At 49.0% G+C, this 15,020-nt stretch overlaps 1 protein-coding gene across 1 annotated transcript in view; it reads left to right on the forward strand.

The window, feature by feature from the left end:
• The window catches only part of ROBO4 (roundabout guidance receptor 4), a 62,939-nt gene extending 48,533 nt beyond the window's left edge, over window positions 1–14,406 (forward strand). Inside the window, exons 17-19 of the mRNA XM_063139504.1 lie at window positions 2,773–3,015; window positions 9,515–9,918; window positions 14,105–14,406. Of these exons, the coding sequence (XP_062995574.1) occupies window positions 2,773–3,015; window positions 9,515–9,918; window positions 14,105–14,406 (949 nt within the window). The remainder of the gene's footprint in view (window positions 1–2,772; window positions 3,016–9,514; window positions 9,919–14,104) is intronic.
• Window positions 14,407–15,020: the final 614 nt, after the last annotated feature.

The following is a 15,020-nucleotide window of genomic DNA, read 5'->3' on the forward strand; positions in this document are numbered from 1 at the left end:
CTTTCTTTCCATCCTTCCTTCCTTCCTTCCTTCCTTCTTTCCTTCTTTCCTTCTTTCCTTCTTTCTTTCCATCCTTCCTTCCTTCCTTCCTTCCTTCCTTCCTTCCTTCCTTCCTTCCTTCTTTCCTTCTTTCTTTCCATCCTTCCTTCCTTCCTTCCTTCCTTCTTTCTTTCCTTCCTTCCTTCCTTCCTTCCTTCCTTCCTTCCTTCCTTCCTTCCTTCTTTCTTTTTGTTGTTGAAGTCATTACCTTGCAGCGACCGGCCTCTGCCCCAGGGTGCACCCAGTGGCTTCTGACACTTCACCTGTTTCCGCTGTGCTGCCCCTGATAGTCTCTGCTGTCTCTAGTGATGCAATTGGGTGTGGGGATGTGTGTGTGCGTGTGTGAACAGTGTGCCCCTTTGAGCTATGAGCTAGTAATCAGCACTGACAATAAGGAACAAATAGCCATAAGCTGTAGCCTTAAGATCCTCCAAATGGAGGTGCAAAGTACATTTTCCCAGTGAAACCTGTCTGCTGCTCTTAGGATACCTGCCTCTGCCGCCTTGCTCAGGCTTATCCTCTTTCCCTCCCAGTCTCTTGCAAGGACCTGCACCCTTCTGCAAGTTTGCTCCTTCAGCAGCGAGCGTCGTCACCTCCTTAGCAATCCCCTTCTCCTCCCCTTTCACTTTCTCCTCCTGTCTCGCACATTGTCAGCGAAGGAGAGAGAGGACCCCAAATGCAGGTGGCAGGTGGCAGACGCCATCCATTTACATGCAAGGCGCGGGTGCTGTCATTAACCAAGCGGGGCAGGGGGGAGACATGGGGGGTGGGGAAGGAAGGGCTGAGGAATTGTTTTGGAAGTGATGGAAGAGCTCCCTGCACGGAAATGGGCTCAGTTCAGTTATGGAAATCACCCAAATGGCCTGGCAGAGGTGTGAGAGATGGACGCACGACCCAGAGAGTCACTTAGAGAACTGGAACTGTGCCGATGAGGGGGGAGTGCTCCCCACCCGGAGGCTGGCTTTGCTGCTGTAGGATTGCCGGCAGCCACCGATATTGCTGTGGCAAGGGGCAGGGAGGGAGGTGTCGGAACTTTTCCTGCAAACTTTGCAAGCGGCCATCAGTGGAGCCAATAAAGCAGGGGTGTTGAAGCTCTTTCAGCCATTCTTTGCTTCTGAAAGCCATTCTTTGGCTTTCAGAAGCCATTCCATTTCAGAGAAGCTCTCAGGGGCCACATTGATGGGCGGGACCAAAGGCAAAAGGGGCAGGACCAAGCCTACCAGCGCATTTTAGCTTAAAGCTATTACTGCCCATAACTAAAACTTCAGGAGAGGCAATTCCACCTTTTTGCATAGGGAAGAAAAAAAACCTGCAGAAGTTGGGAAACCAGCACATGATTGTCACTTGGAGGAAGTGGGGTGGGTCATGGGAAGGGGCAGTGGAGGCTGGTGGCTCCAATGTCAGTGGGGCAGTGGATCCGCTCCAGGTTTCAGTCCGAATCAATCAGAACTCTAAAAGAGTGATCCAAGGGGACTGGTTCTCACTGAAACCCAGAGTGGATTCACTGCCCCATTGACATCGGAGCCTCCAGCCTTCATCCAGGGGGCTAGACTGATGCCTCAGGTGGGCCACCTTACAGGATGTGGCCTTGGGCCTGTGGTTCAATACCTCTGCAGTGGCCCTGGATGGTTTGCTCTCTCTGGCCTGCCTCCTACTTCCAGACAGCTAAGAAGCAGCCAGCAGGAAGGGAGAGGCTACTGTGGCACATAAGCTGGCATTTGAGATTTCGATGACCTAGAGGTCCAACCGGTCCAAGTCATTTTTCTGCCAGAGATAAAATGGCGTCTCCCTCCCTATTCCAATTACAGCCACCAACTGGACGAGCAGCTGAATTTTACTTCAACACTGCCGATGGGATAACATCCTCCACCCACAGCTAAGGTTTTGGGGGTCCAAGACAGGCTGTGTGGCAAACATACACAGGGTAGCATCCAATGTTACTCCTACATGGGAAGTAGACCCGTTGAAAAGAATGAGACTTAAGACAGTCATAACTAACTTAAGTCCCATTCATTTCAATAGCTCCATTCTATATAGGGCCAACATTGGATACCGTCAGTGGGCTCACAAGAAACAGGGGATTTGCTATTGCTTCTGCTGCCCTTCATCATCTGCCAGGTGAAGCAGATCTATCTATCTATCTATCTATCTATCTATCTATCTATCTATCTATCTATTATGTTTATATCCTGCCTTTTCCCCCTCCAAGGAACTAAAGCAACTTACATGGTCCAATTTATCTTCACAACAATCCTGTGAGGCAGGTTACGCTGTGGGTCATTGAGTGGACCGAAGTCACCCAGTGAACTTCATGGTCGCATGGGGACTGGGACCCAGATCTCCCGAGTCCCAGTCCGGCACTCTAACCACTACACCACACTGGATTTCACCACGGTTTTCTCACTCATGTTAATGGTAGAGCCGATCTTGCAAAGAGACACAGCAGCGGCTTTTCCAGGGCATAGTCTGGAGAAGGCACGTGATGTAATAACCTTGCAGAATCTAAGCAGGTCTGGCTCTGGTCAGTACTTGGGTACCAAACGAGATCTAAAACTAAATTTGCACTCCTCTAACCAACGTATCAGGGGAACATTGGGAATGTAGCGAAGAGATGCTGTATTCTCAGATTTTCAGTAGCTGCTTTGCCATGCATAAAAAAAGAGAGGAAGAGATGGAGCCATTTTTTGCCGGAGGCACTCATGGTGTGCCTGTGATTGTTTCTGTTCTTCACAGGTGTACCTGCACTTGCTACCTGGATCCTCCTGCGGATTTTGTGGCCCGGCGGCAGCAGGACATGGACTCCCTACAGGCAGCCAGTGAGTCCCTGGAAGGGAGTCAAACCTTCCCAACCCTTCCTTATAGCCACCTTTCTGCAGCCTCGATCTCAGAATCTCTCAATGATGACCAGGAGACGGTTCTAACCCCGGAGGAAGTGGCTGAATACCTGGAGCTCAGCGAAGAGGCAGAACATGAAAGGTATATAGATCCACTCTGTGCAAAATGTAATGTCTGTAGGGATGGACAGATCTGCCCATTTTGCTTTCTCCAACATTTTTTTTAAAAAAATGTTCAAGTTTTCTCCCCATCCCATATATGAAGACATTTGTGAACTTTAGTAAATTATTATCAAAAATACGTATAAAATTCTCACTGTCTGCACTGGACAAATTCAGTAGGTACAGTGATTCCCAGCATGGAGATGACCGTCTTGTCCCTGCCTGCAATGTTAGAGACAAGAAGACTATCAGAAAAAAGGGGTGACAACCCTAATTCCTCTGTCTTACAGGTACATGCCTCCAAATGTGGGAACAGCTTGTGTATCTCTCTGCATGACTCATGCACAAGTTCCCCGTTGGCACAATATCTAAATATACAGGATGCAGAAGTCACTTTGCATGTCCTGTTTCACTGAAAATCTTTGCAGGACATCACTGTAAAGGAACCTGGGGTGATAAATGCCTTCTTAGAACATCAGTAGCGGAGGTTCCTTGATCCGAGAAGATGGTTGTGATTTCTAATCATTAGCGCTTTGCTGTGCAAAACGCTTTTCCAGATTTCCTCCGGCTTTTTGTAGATGAAAGACCAATAAAACAACACTGTAGAAGTTGATTCTCACAGACTCTTTAAAAGTATGCTTTTATCTCCTCCTTTCTCCAATGAGCGTGGGGTGGTGCACGTGCCCCCGTCTACACCCCCTATTTTATCCTTGCAGAAACCTTGGAAAGCACATTCAGCTGAAAGAAAGACCCTGGGCCTCAGTCATCTGGGGAAATTCATTGCTGAATGGGAAACTAAACCCAGATCTCCTGTTCTGCTCCTTGCTATGCAAACACAAACTGCTAATTGCAATGGGGGAGTCAATTAAGCAGGCTGAGTGGGAAACAGAGTTTTTGCTGGCAAACAAGGCATTTCCAGAGATAAGTTAGCGATGTAGCTAACATCAAGTGCCTGGGATAGCAGACAAGAACAGTCAGAATCCAGAGGCAGCATCAAGCAGAAGTCCACAGTCAGTAATGCAGAGGTCCAAACACAAGTTAAGTTTAGGATAAAAGAAGCTGGAGCTGAGAACCGGTGTTGTTGTCAGCAAAGTCCAGACAAAAAATGCAGGGTTATATTTTCAGCTCAGCTGCCATATATTACAATCTTTACTCATGAGGAGTCCTTCCTTGGAGTCAGGTACTTCATCTTGAAGGAGTCTTACTGATCTTCCTCTTAAGGAGATGGCACTCTCTGGGTCTGGGTGGACGCTCAGCCTCTGCCTTTGAAGCAGAACTGCCCTCTTCTGGCAGGGGCAGGCCTGTGGTCTTCTCCCCTGGGGGCCCAGACTCCCTATGTCTCCCAACAGAGGTGGCTCCAGGGCTTCAGGGAGGTCCACGTCCTCAGAAGAGGAGGAGGATCCCTCTGGCAGGAGCAAGATGCCAACACTCTAGCCCACAGGTGGGCAACTTGTGGCCCTCCAGAGGGTGTTGGACTGCAGCTCCCATCATTGATCATGCTGGTTAGGTGATGGGAGTTGAAGACCCAGAGCAATCACCTGTGATACTCTACTGCACAAGTCCCACTGAAATGGGTAGGAGCCATGCAGGAGGATGGCTGTGCACACGGGATGCCAGAGTCACTCGCATATCCTGCGTCCCTGCTTTTAGGTCATCCGTGAAGGTCTCTGGCAGCCCAGGCTGGCTCCGCTCTTCTTCCCGTCTGCCTCGCAGGCAGACCAGGGATCAGGGTGGAATGAGGGCAGCCTGGGCCAACGGCACTGTTCCACCCTGGCCTCGTGGGAACTGCACTTAACGTAGGGCTCCGGCTTCCTCCTGGCTGCCAGCAAGAGCCTCACCGGCTGCAATTAGCTAATGCGCTGTTACTGCTGCCTCTGCAGTTTGAGGACGGCTCGCCCCACAAGGCTGACTCCTTACACTTTTGTAATTGGGGCTGGGACATGGAGGAGCTGATTTTACGGGAAGCACATTGATCCCACTCGGATAATTACAGCTCCGTTTAGAGCCTAGGTGGGCCGACCGCCTGCCAGATTAATATGTTCTTGGCGGTGTTTAACAAGCCTCAGCCAGTCCTGTGTGCCAGCTGCCCCTGCCTTCCAGCTCCGAGCCGCCTCTCCTCTTGAGACACGGTGGGAGGGAGGGAGAATAGGCATTCCTTGGTGACAGAGAGTCTGTGATTATTGTAGCTTCAGCGGGATGATCAGAAGAAGCTGCCTTGCACTGGGAGAAACCACCAGGACATCAGTTGTCTACTGTCACTAGCAGCAGCTTCTCAGAGCCACAAACAGAGGTCTTTCCTGGTCTGCTTCTACCTGGCATCTTTTAGTGGGTTGTGGAAACCAGCACCCTCTATGTGCAAAGCATGTGCTCCATGCTGAGCTATAGCCCCAACAGAGAACCCACAGCCAACTGGAGGGCCAAATTCTATTTTGGAGAAGCTCTTCCCTTCCAATGGTAGGCAGATGGGGGCGCAAAGGCAAATGGAGTGGGGACAAAACACCAGCATGTTTAAAGCGCTGGAGGGAGCAATCCTATGGCCCCTAGAAAGCATCAGGGGTGGAATAGGATCTTTTGAATTCCTGGATCCGAGGGCAGTGACTGTGCTCTGACCTCGGACCCAGGAGACCAAGCTCCCTCCCCTCTTCCCCTCCCCCCTCGCAGCAGGTGCAGAGAGAAACTCGCTGGCTGCCTCTTGCAATGTGGGTAGGTAGGGGTTAAATCCTTCCACCTATCCACTTTCTCCCCTAAATTCCATCCCCTCACCAAAAATGGAGTCCAGTTTAATTCCCCCCCCCCCGTCTGTGGTAGTCCTGATCTGAATCCGGCCCCCACACTCTTACGCTAAAGTAAAAGAAAGGGAAAGTATGGGTCAGCTACAAATGGCGCCGTTGATGTAGCAAGCAGTTTCACCCTGAATGGAAGGTGGCGACCCAAAAAATGCAAACGCTGAACTGGCGTGCCAGGTGGTTTTTCTTTTCTACTCAGAATTGTGGTTCTGAATGAATTGCAATCTTCTGCTGTATGGCCATACAGCATGATCATTCCCTAGGCTTGAAGTACAGTGGGGGACGGAAAGCCAAGGCAGGTAGAAAGAACTGCATTTTGACCCCTCCACCTCATTATTCCCCTCTCGTCTGAAGAGGAGCCTCAACCTAGCCAGCCTTTATATGTGTGCTCACCTCTAGGATGGGTTTCAGGGACCATTCTGCCTCTGCCTCTTTTAATGCTAGGCTGCAGTTTCTGAAACCTTTGGGTCTTAGGGCAGGATGTGGGTTGACCGCAGCTTTTGATCCTGAGTCAATTACATCCAGGGCTGCCTGCAAAATGTTTTCCAGCCCTCGGAGTAGGGCTGTGGTTATGGAGGGGTGAAAAAACAGCAGTTATGCATGCATCCATCCATTATAATCTATATATAAAGAATCAAGTCCTGTAGCCACATGAATGTTCTCTTGGAATGTCATGAATCCCCATTTGCCAACTTTACTTCTGCTGCTAATCGAAACTTCTGTCAGCAACTGTTGAATCTGATTTCAAATGGGGTTTTGATGGGTTTTCTTAGAGCCAAAGATTAGCAGAGAACATCCCCATGGGTCAGAATCAAAGGAATCAAGAGGGCTGTGCAGTGGCACCATAAGGACAGAACTTTGGGGCAAATGTCCAGGGGTCCCACTCAGCAGAATGTACAGGAGCCCCCCCCCCCCCCCCAAATGCAGCAGGGCTGGTTCACCACATTTTGAAGTAAGTGAAGCAATGGCCATCGAAGAGGGTGGTGGTGGAATAAGATAATTAGGAGCAGGGTCTAAAATTACCTAATTGCATCCCTGGGCTCTCTCTCTCTCTCTGTGTGTGTGTGTTTATTGCCAAGGTAGCAGAGCAATTGTGAGTGAGGTGGGAGAGATTGTAGAGAGGGAGAGCTAAGAGGACAGGGTGGAAACAAGCCCATGCCTGGAATAGCAGGGGCCTGGTTAATTTACTTTTTGGTTGTTGCTGCTGCTGCTGAGATTGACCTTGTAATTTGAACGGGGAGAATATATCCCTGAAATGAAGAGTCACACAAACAAGCTGCTAATTAAAACGAAACCTCGGTATTGCTGGTTTCGCTTTCTGGCTGTCTCGGGTAGGACTGGTGGTTTCCGTGATCTTTCTCCCCCCCCTTCCTGAAATGCTTTTTTAAAAGAAGAACAGCCTCATTCCACTTTGGCCCAAATACCAAAAAAAGAAAAGAAAAGAAAAGAAACCGTGGCAGAACTCCAGTGTGGGCAATTTGCATCTGTTAGGCATTTGGAAGGGCTTAATGACTAGGCCGGCAGATGTGCGTGGGGAAAGGCTTTGATGATGCACACTGCTGCTGCTTAGGCCTGGCGTCAGGGGTCAGCATGGTTGGGTAGCTGCCGAGGGTGCAGAAACTCAAATGGGCCTCTCCCTGCCCTGACACTGATGCGGCAGAGACATTGGCAACTGCTCCTCTCTCCGTCTCCTCACATGGCCAACTCTGCTCATGAAATGAAGCATGGCAACAGACGGACAAGCCTCTAGGAACCACAGCATGCCATTCGAAACACATTTTTACTTGATGTTTTGAGCAGCAGCAATCTGAACCAATCAGAGGCTGCTTTGGAAGAAGGGTGGCCAATGAGGGGAGAGGAGCAGCCAAAATAAAAAAGACCATCCTTTCACCACTCTTGTGCTCTCATTCCAGCCTGCTGGATTGGCTGCTGGTGGTGGCAGTTGAGGGAGGAGGAGCCTTCATGGAGGTGGTGGAGATGAGACCAATTCATGGAGAAGATGGATCTCAGCAGCTCTTAGTCCAGGATCACAAAACGCAACCACCAATTCAAAATCAGTACTGAATACAAGTTGTGGAAGTTGGAGGTTGTGGAACTTGTGGAATACACATTGTGGAGAGAGACAGAAGGGGAGGGGCTACTGGCCATTTGTGGGCTTCGGTTTGCCAAAGTGGGAAGCAGGATGCTGTACAAGATGGCCCATTACCCTGATGTCCATGAGACCCTTCTGACATTCCTATGCTCTGAGTTGTCCAAGGACCTATTCTGTCCCATTTATATTTGTCCCATTTAGTTGTTTTTCCTCTTCTTCCCACCTATTGTTATGGAACAGCTCAAGAGAGGGAGAGAGAGAAGGAGAGAAATAGAAGCAAAGCAACTGGAGTTGGCTAGGAGAAAGGAATAATAAGACCATGATGCATCCCCCTCCCTAAAGAGGCCTTCATTCCCAGTGTCTATCATGCATTCTTTTGATCAGTCTACAGCATCTGTAGAAAACATTTTTTTAAAAAAATCTTTGGAGAACATATCCATAAAAGACATGGGCAGAACAATGCTTCCTTCAAGGCATTAGTAGCAGATGTTCCTTGGGCTAAGGAGAAGTCCCTTATCACCAGTCATTGGCACTTTGGTGTGCTCAGTAGATTTCATCAAGTCTTTGTAGGCTGAAGAAACAACTAATCATCCCTGGTGGTTTCCCATTGGTGTCTCTCCGCCAATGGAAGGCATCCATTAGGGGAAAGGGAAGGGTGGATTTTCAGTGATTCCACCCTCCCTATGCAACAACCCATCTACCTCAAGGCTGCTCTTTGGGACAATATGGGAGATGGTGTGGAAGACTACAGGGGGGAAGAGAATCACTGAAAATTGTACCCTCCCAACCCTGTTGATGGATGCTTTCCATCAGCAGAGGGACTCTAGTTAGAGGCCACCCATGATGTTTATAGATAGAACCACCGAGAGAGCTCCGGCTATTGGGCAGTATAGCAATGTAATAAATAAATAAATAAATAAATAGAAACATCCTTACTGATAAAGACCTCCTTCCTTCCTCAACTATCACTTGACAACAGCCATTCTACCTGACAGCAGCAGAGGGACAGGTGGGAAGCAAGCCATTCCATCAGCTCTGCTGAGACACCAGCTGCCTTTGGCTCGTTCTTTTCCTCAACTGACATATGGTTGCAGACATTCCATCAGGCTTCAGCAAGAGAAGAAATGGGAGGCAGGGCCTTTCCATCCCCTCTCCTGAGTCACCAGTTCCATGTGTCTCCTCATCTCCCTGAACTATTTCCAGTCAAGCTGGTCATTGTAAGAACTACTATGTAACATTAAGAACTGGTCCCTGAGTCCTTTTTCGGAAGCTGCTGTTTGCTTGGGGGAAAGATCCCCCATTGGTGCCAAGGGGGGATTAACTCCCAAAGCAAATAGCAGCTTTAGAGAAAGGGATTTCCTCAGGAGTGTAGTGGGAGAGGAAAGGGTTAAGTTCCCCCTGAATACATACTGCTCTCACTTCTCCTCTCTGATGTCACTTGCATGTTGAAAAGCAAGCCAAACCAAACTGCGAAATAGATCCCAAGATGCCTTTAACTGATTTGATCCTCAAGTTTGGAGCTCATTTGTCTTTGCTGGGCAAGTCTCCATTTCATGGCTGTCATCTGGTTTAAATGCCAGCTTTGTCCTCTTTCTCCCAAGGCAGCAGAACAACGGCACCCCGGCTACTCCTCGCCCTTTCTCTCCACCTCATACCTACGGCTATATTTGCAGCCCGCTGGCCTCAGAGCTGCTGGAGACAGACGCCGCAGGCGATGACGACCCCAACCTGGTGGAGGGCGGCTGCCGTCCCACCCCATTCTTCCGGGCTTTCTGCCGGACACCCTCGTCTAGTCTGAGCGAGGATGAGGCCTCCCTGGGCGGCTCCCTGCTCAATGGGTGGGGCTCCGTCTCCGAAGACAACGGCACCAGCACACGCTGCAGCCTGGTCAGCTCCTCAGATGGCTCTTTCCTCATGGACGCCAATTTTGCCCAGGCTCTGACTGTGGCAGTGGACAGTTTCTGCTTCGGGCTGACTCAGAGGGAGGTTGACAAGGCACTGACAGGTAACAAACTGTCTCATTGTTTAATTGATCAGCTTAGTTAATAGGTTTATATACCACTGAAGGTACTTAAAGGTATCGCTAAGTGGTTCACAACATACATTGTAATATACGTTGACATGCAATTAGAATATGTAAAAATGGCTGAACAATTAATATAAACCATGAAGTAAATAAATTAGGGTGACCCTATGAAAAGGAGGACAGGGCTCCTGTATCTTTAACAGTTGTATAGAAGAGGGAATTTCAGCAGGTGTCATTTGTATATATGGGGAACCTGGTGAAATGTCCTCTTCATCACAGCAGTTAAAGCTGCAGGTGCCCTGCCCTCTTTTAAATCTGGTCACTCTAGTATAGCTCCTGCACCTTTAACTGTTGTGATGAAGGGGGAATTTCCTTTTCTATGCAACTGTTAAAGATACAGGAGCCCTGTCCTCCTTTTTATATGGTCACCCTAAATAAATAAAACTCAATTAAAACAACTCCAGGATTGCAAACAAACAGACGGGGCAGCACATTCACTCAGGGAAGGCGTGGGCAAGGAAATGGGCCATAAATTGGCACCCAAAACATGATTCAGTTGGTGCCTCACAAATACCAGGGGAGGGGGGAGTTCATTCCATAAACCCAGGGCCACCATGGAGAAGGCCCACTTCCTGGTTGCTCAGAGATGGCTATCTGCAGATCATGTTACAACCAGCAAGACCTCCTCCGATGACCTTAATGCTTGCTCAGGTCTGTATTGGGAAAGGCGATCTGCTAGGTAATTCCTTCCCTGAGTTGCCCTGGTAGTAAACCAGAACTATGGCCCGTTTCTACACCTTGGAGTTTTCCCAGGATGATCCCTGGATCCCGGGAGCAGGCAGGGATGATCCCTCCATTTTCCTGGGATAACCAGGACCTCGGTTACCCCAGTTTTACCTGCAGGCCCAGGATGATCCCTAGGACCACAGGTGGTGTGGGTGCCTGTCCCAGCTTCTTCCCTCCTCCCATGATTAGTGGGGTTCAGCAGAGTGAGAGAGCTGGGCCAGGGGGACTTCAGGGACATCGGCAGTAGGGGGCAGCAGGGTTGGGCCTTTAAAAATACAAAAACTTTTTGCTGGAGCGCAAGTGTGCTCCAGCTCCTGTTTTTTTGTGTTTTTTATATAAAAAATTGTGGGCATGGCGGGTGCGATGTCCCTCTTCCCTTCCGGGACATCATTTTATTTATTTATTTATTTATTTAAGGATTTTTATGCCGCCATTCAGCCAAAAAAGGCTCTCACGGCGGCTTACAAAAGTATTTCTTGACAGTCCCTGCCCACAGGCTTACAATCTAAAAGACATGACACAAAAGGAAAGGGGATTGGGAGGGAGGAGGAGGAGGGGGAAAAGGAAAGCAAATTCAGGCACTACAATCTTAGTTGCAAAGTTCAGCAGTTACAGTTGACAGCAGGAGGGAGGGGGCTCTGAGCTGGAGCTGGACCCAGGCACGGTGGAGAGGTGCCTGGCTGCTGCTTCCTCCCTCACTGGTGGCCTCTGCAGAGACAGAGACATCATGCTTCCATTGAGATGCCCAGGGATGATCCTGGAAGCAGGTAAGTTCAGGATCATTCCCCCTCCCTCCCTGAAGGCCATTAGGTGTAGAAAGGGCCTGATGTTGAAAGGGCTCTGCTTCCTCCCATCCCAAAGATAATTGGGGGAAGGTCTCCTTTGGAATTCAGAGGGTTACAAAATGTAACACTGCTCTCCTCCAAATCCCACTTTGTTCATGGTGCCCGTTATTTTCTCCCACCCCCCTGAAATGGTCAGCATCTGCCTGCTGACCTGCCAGCTAACACGCCCTGCTGGTGTGTGAGCAGAATCCACACTCTCCCTTGTCCTCCTTGCCCACCCCCACCCCCAGATGTTCTCTGGGACAGTGGAGTTCAGTTGCAAGCAGAGTGTGATCTGCTCTCTGGAGCTGACAGATGAATTGATTTATACTGTATCTGCTGCTCAGGTTCTGGTCACTTCCATTCAATCTCTGTTCCTCATAATAAGGCAGACAGCCAAGAAAGTGCAGCTTGATTTATCACTGCAGTAATTCTCCGTTGCCGTTAGAATGAGGCTTTTGTTTTGAGTTTTCTCCCTGTATTGCAAACTTTGGGAGCCGTAAATGACAAAATTGATGCAGCAGGAAGAAAGAGCTTCCAGGCATAAACATGCGGAGAATCCCTAAGCAAGATCACACTCACTTTCCTTTGCAAGACAGAGCTGGGATTTCTTCCCCCTTTCCCAAACTGATTCCTATGAAGGTCTTCCTAGTTCTGTTAGCTACTGAGCCAGACTCTTCCTTTCTTCCATACAGGGCCGGATCTACACTATGGCTTTAAACCACTTTATAACAGTTTCAACTGCTTTAAAGTGCTTTAAAACGGTTATAAAGTGCTTTAAAGCAGTAGTGTAGATCCGTCATCGTAGTGAAGCTAAACCAGGCATAGTGCATGTGACGTAGACAGGCCTTTTCTGCTCCCGGCCAGATCCCTGCACTTTACATCACACTTTGTTCCACTCCAAGGCATGGAGGGAATCAGCAACAGCATATTCTGAAAGTTCATGATAGGCATTAAGGGTCTGGCTCCCCTACATTATTTCACCTTGAGTACCCATGGTTTGTTGTTGGGATGTTCAGGGTAGTGAATAAGCCATATTGCATGGTTAACAAGTCACCCTACAGAAAATCTCCTGGGTTCAGACAGCTCACTAACGATCAAAAACCAAACCACAGTTTATCAATAACCCCCACTCAACCACTTAGGTTAGTAGAACTGTGCATGGGCTCACTGAACCACTTCGTGGCCCGATTCGGAACTTCTGGATCGAGCCCAAACTGCTTCGGGTCGATGCGACCCTCCCCTCACTCTGCTCTGCGGAGTGAGATTCAGAGGGGCGGATTGAGATTTTGCCCCCCTTCCCTACTTACTTGCCTCTGCGTCGGACGGTGGAGGCAGGTAAGTGGGGAAGGGGCGACAAAATGGGGGCCCGGCTCCCTTACCTGGCTCCACCACCATCGCCGCATGGACTGTGGCAGTGCCAGGTGAGCCCTCCCCCACTTACCTGTGTTCAGAGCTCCAGATGGAGGCGAACCGCTTTGCCTCGATCCACAGCAACCCTGACCCGATTCGGATCCGCTCCGGCTTCTATGATCCGAAACAGAGTGGAGCACAGCCCTATAGGTTAGTGTGTTGTGTGAACAATCCCTTTTGTATTTCCTTGGCAAATTAGTTTTCATTGGTTTACTCCTTCTGAACATAGGGACTCTATTTAGCTATCATGGCTAATAGCCTTCGATAGCCTATTCAATAATTGTGCACAGATTGACTCACCCTTTAAACTCTCCTGAACCCACCTTGTCACATTCAGAATCAGAGGGATAAAAGGATGAACTGTTCAACAGCACCATTGCTGGTGCAAAGTGGGGGGATCCAAGCTGCATTAAGGATTGTGAGCACGGAAGGAGTAGTGACTGATTAATCCCAAATCCTCAAAGTGTGCTACTTTACCCCTGCTGTTAAACATTTCCTCTTCATGTAGCTCCACAAGTGTTTTCCTTCTTTGCACTCCCAAGTCCCAACAACTGCTGTGGCCATTTCTGAGCTGGAGTGGGCTAGAGAACAGTGTGGATGTATTGGGCAGTTATTCCTTCCTTATTTCCACAATTTGGTTGGATCCTTAGAGGTTATGTATCCACTGTCCACCTGGCTGTGCACTGAAATGGGTGGCAATTATTAAGGATATCACACAAGCGAAACAAACATGCCTTGATATTTTCCAAATTGTACATCAGAGCTTGTTCCATCTCGTGTCCATGACGGAATGCTATCTTTGGTTTTTCTTTTCTTTTCGCATGAACATTCATGCAGATTTGGGTGAATATTTTTCAGAATGCACACGTCAACCTTTGAGATGTATGCACTCTTTTCCCATTGATGAAAACATGTTTGTGCACAATTTGTCAAAAGTCTGCATGCTGTCAAACACATTTGGGGATGCGTGTGTCCATGAATCACACCGCAAGCTCGGAAATGCGCAAATTTCAACCCCGGATTGCGCCCGGATCTGTGTTCAGTCTGGAAGGGGAGAACTAGGTAAATCCTGCTCAAAAACTAACTGCAATGAAATTCTCATACATCCCTTGTCATGATGAGCTGACTCTTCTTCCTTGCAGACTTTTTGCCTTCCGCATCTCCTCTTGATGGACTCCTGCACCCTTCCTCCGAGAGTTCGGAGGCAGCGCAGCCGAAGCCCGGAATGCAGTCTCTGCCCGTGTGGGAGTGGAGCACAGATTGGGTAGATGAGATGGAAACCAAGTATACACAGCAGGCTGAGAATTGGAATGCTCTCCCAAAGTTGGGAAAAGAAAGGGCAGCTCCACCAAGAGAGACCCGGCTGCTCACTGCTTCCGCCTTGCAAGGAACACAAGGCAAGTGCCGTCGTGGTGGAGGACCAGCCAATGATTGGGATGGGTAGGGTGCTCAGACTTTGTCGCTGTCATGCACCAGCAATGCCTTGTCCTCTAAATGGAAGGGGAAATAAACAGAATAGTGTGCTCCATGCTTTGATGTTCCCTTGCTGTGACCTTCTCCCCTGCCACCAGGTGGAAACTCCCCTCCCCTCCCCTCTGGCTGCCTCCACCAAACTACCCTTAAAACTCTCCAATGTGAGGGTTGGCATTTAGATGTGGGGTGGGTAACTGCCACGACCCAGGCTCTGAACACCAGACCTCACGTCTGCCACCACTTCTTATGGGGCGACACAGGCTCTGAACACCAGACCTCACATCTGCCACCACTTCTTATGGGGTGACACAGGCTCTGAACACCAGACCCGGCCGAGGCTACTCCCTGCTCAAGCCAAGCACCACCGCTTGATACGCCTGAGGAAAGGGATAAAGCCCACCTTCCTCCAAACTATGTGGAGAAAGGGGTTTAAAATGGAGAATGGATTTTAATATATATAATAATGTGCTGTGAGTTATATCTGCTTAGGTGAATGATTGTCAGAGTGGGTGCTGAATGTGTAAACTTAAGATGATAAACGCCAAACAGACACGTGGGATTTTTGTGGTAGTTTTAAAACAAACA

This window comes from Elgaria multicarinata, chromosome 12, assembly GCF_023053635.1.
Source record: "Elgaria multicarinata webbii isolate HBS135686 ecotype San Diego chromosome 12, rElgMul1.1.pri, whole genome shotgun sequence".
Classification (NCBI taxonomy): Eukaryota; Metazoa; Chordata; class Lepidosauria; order Squamata; family Anguidae; genus Elgaria; species Elgaria multicarinata.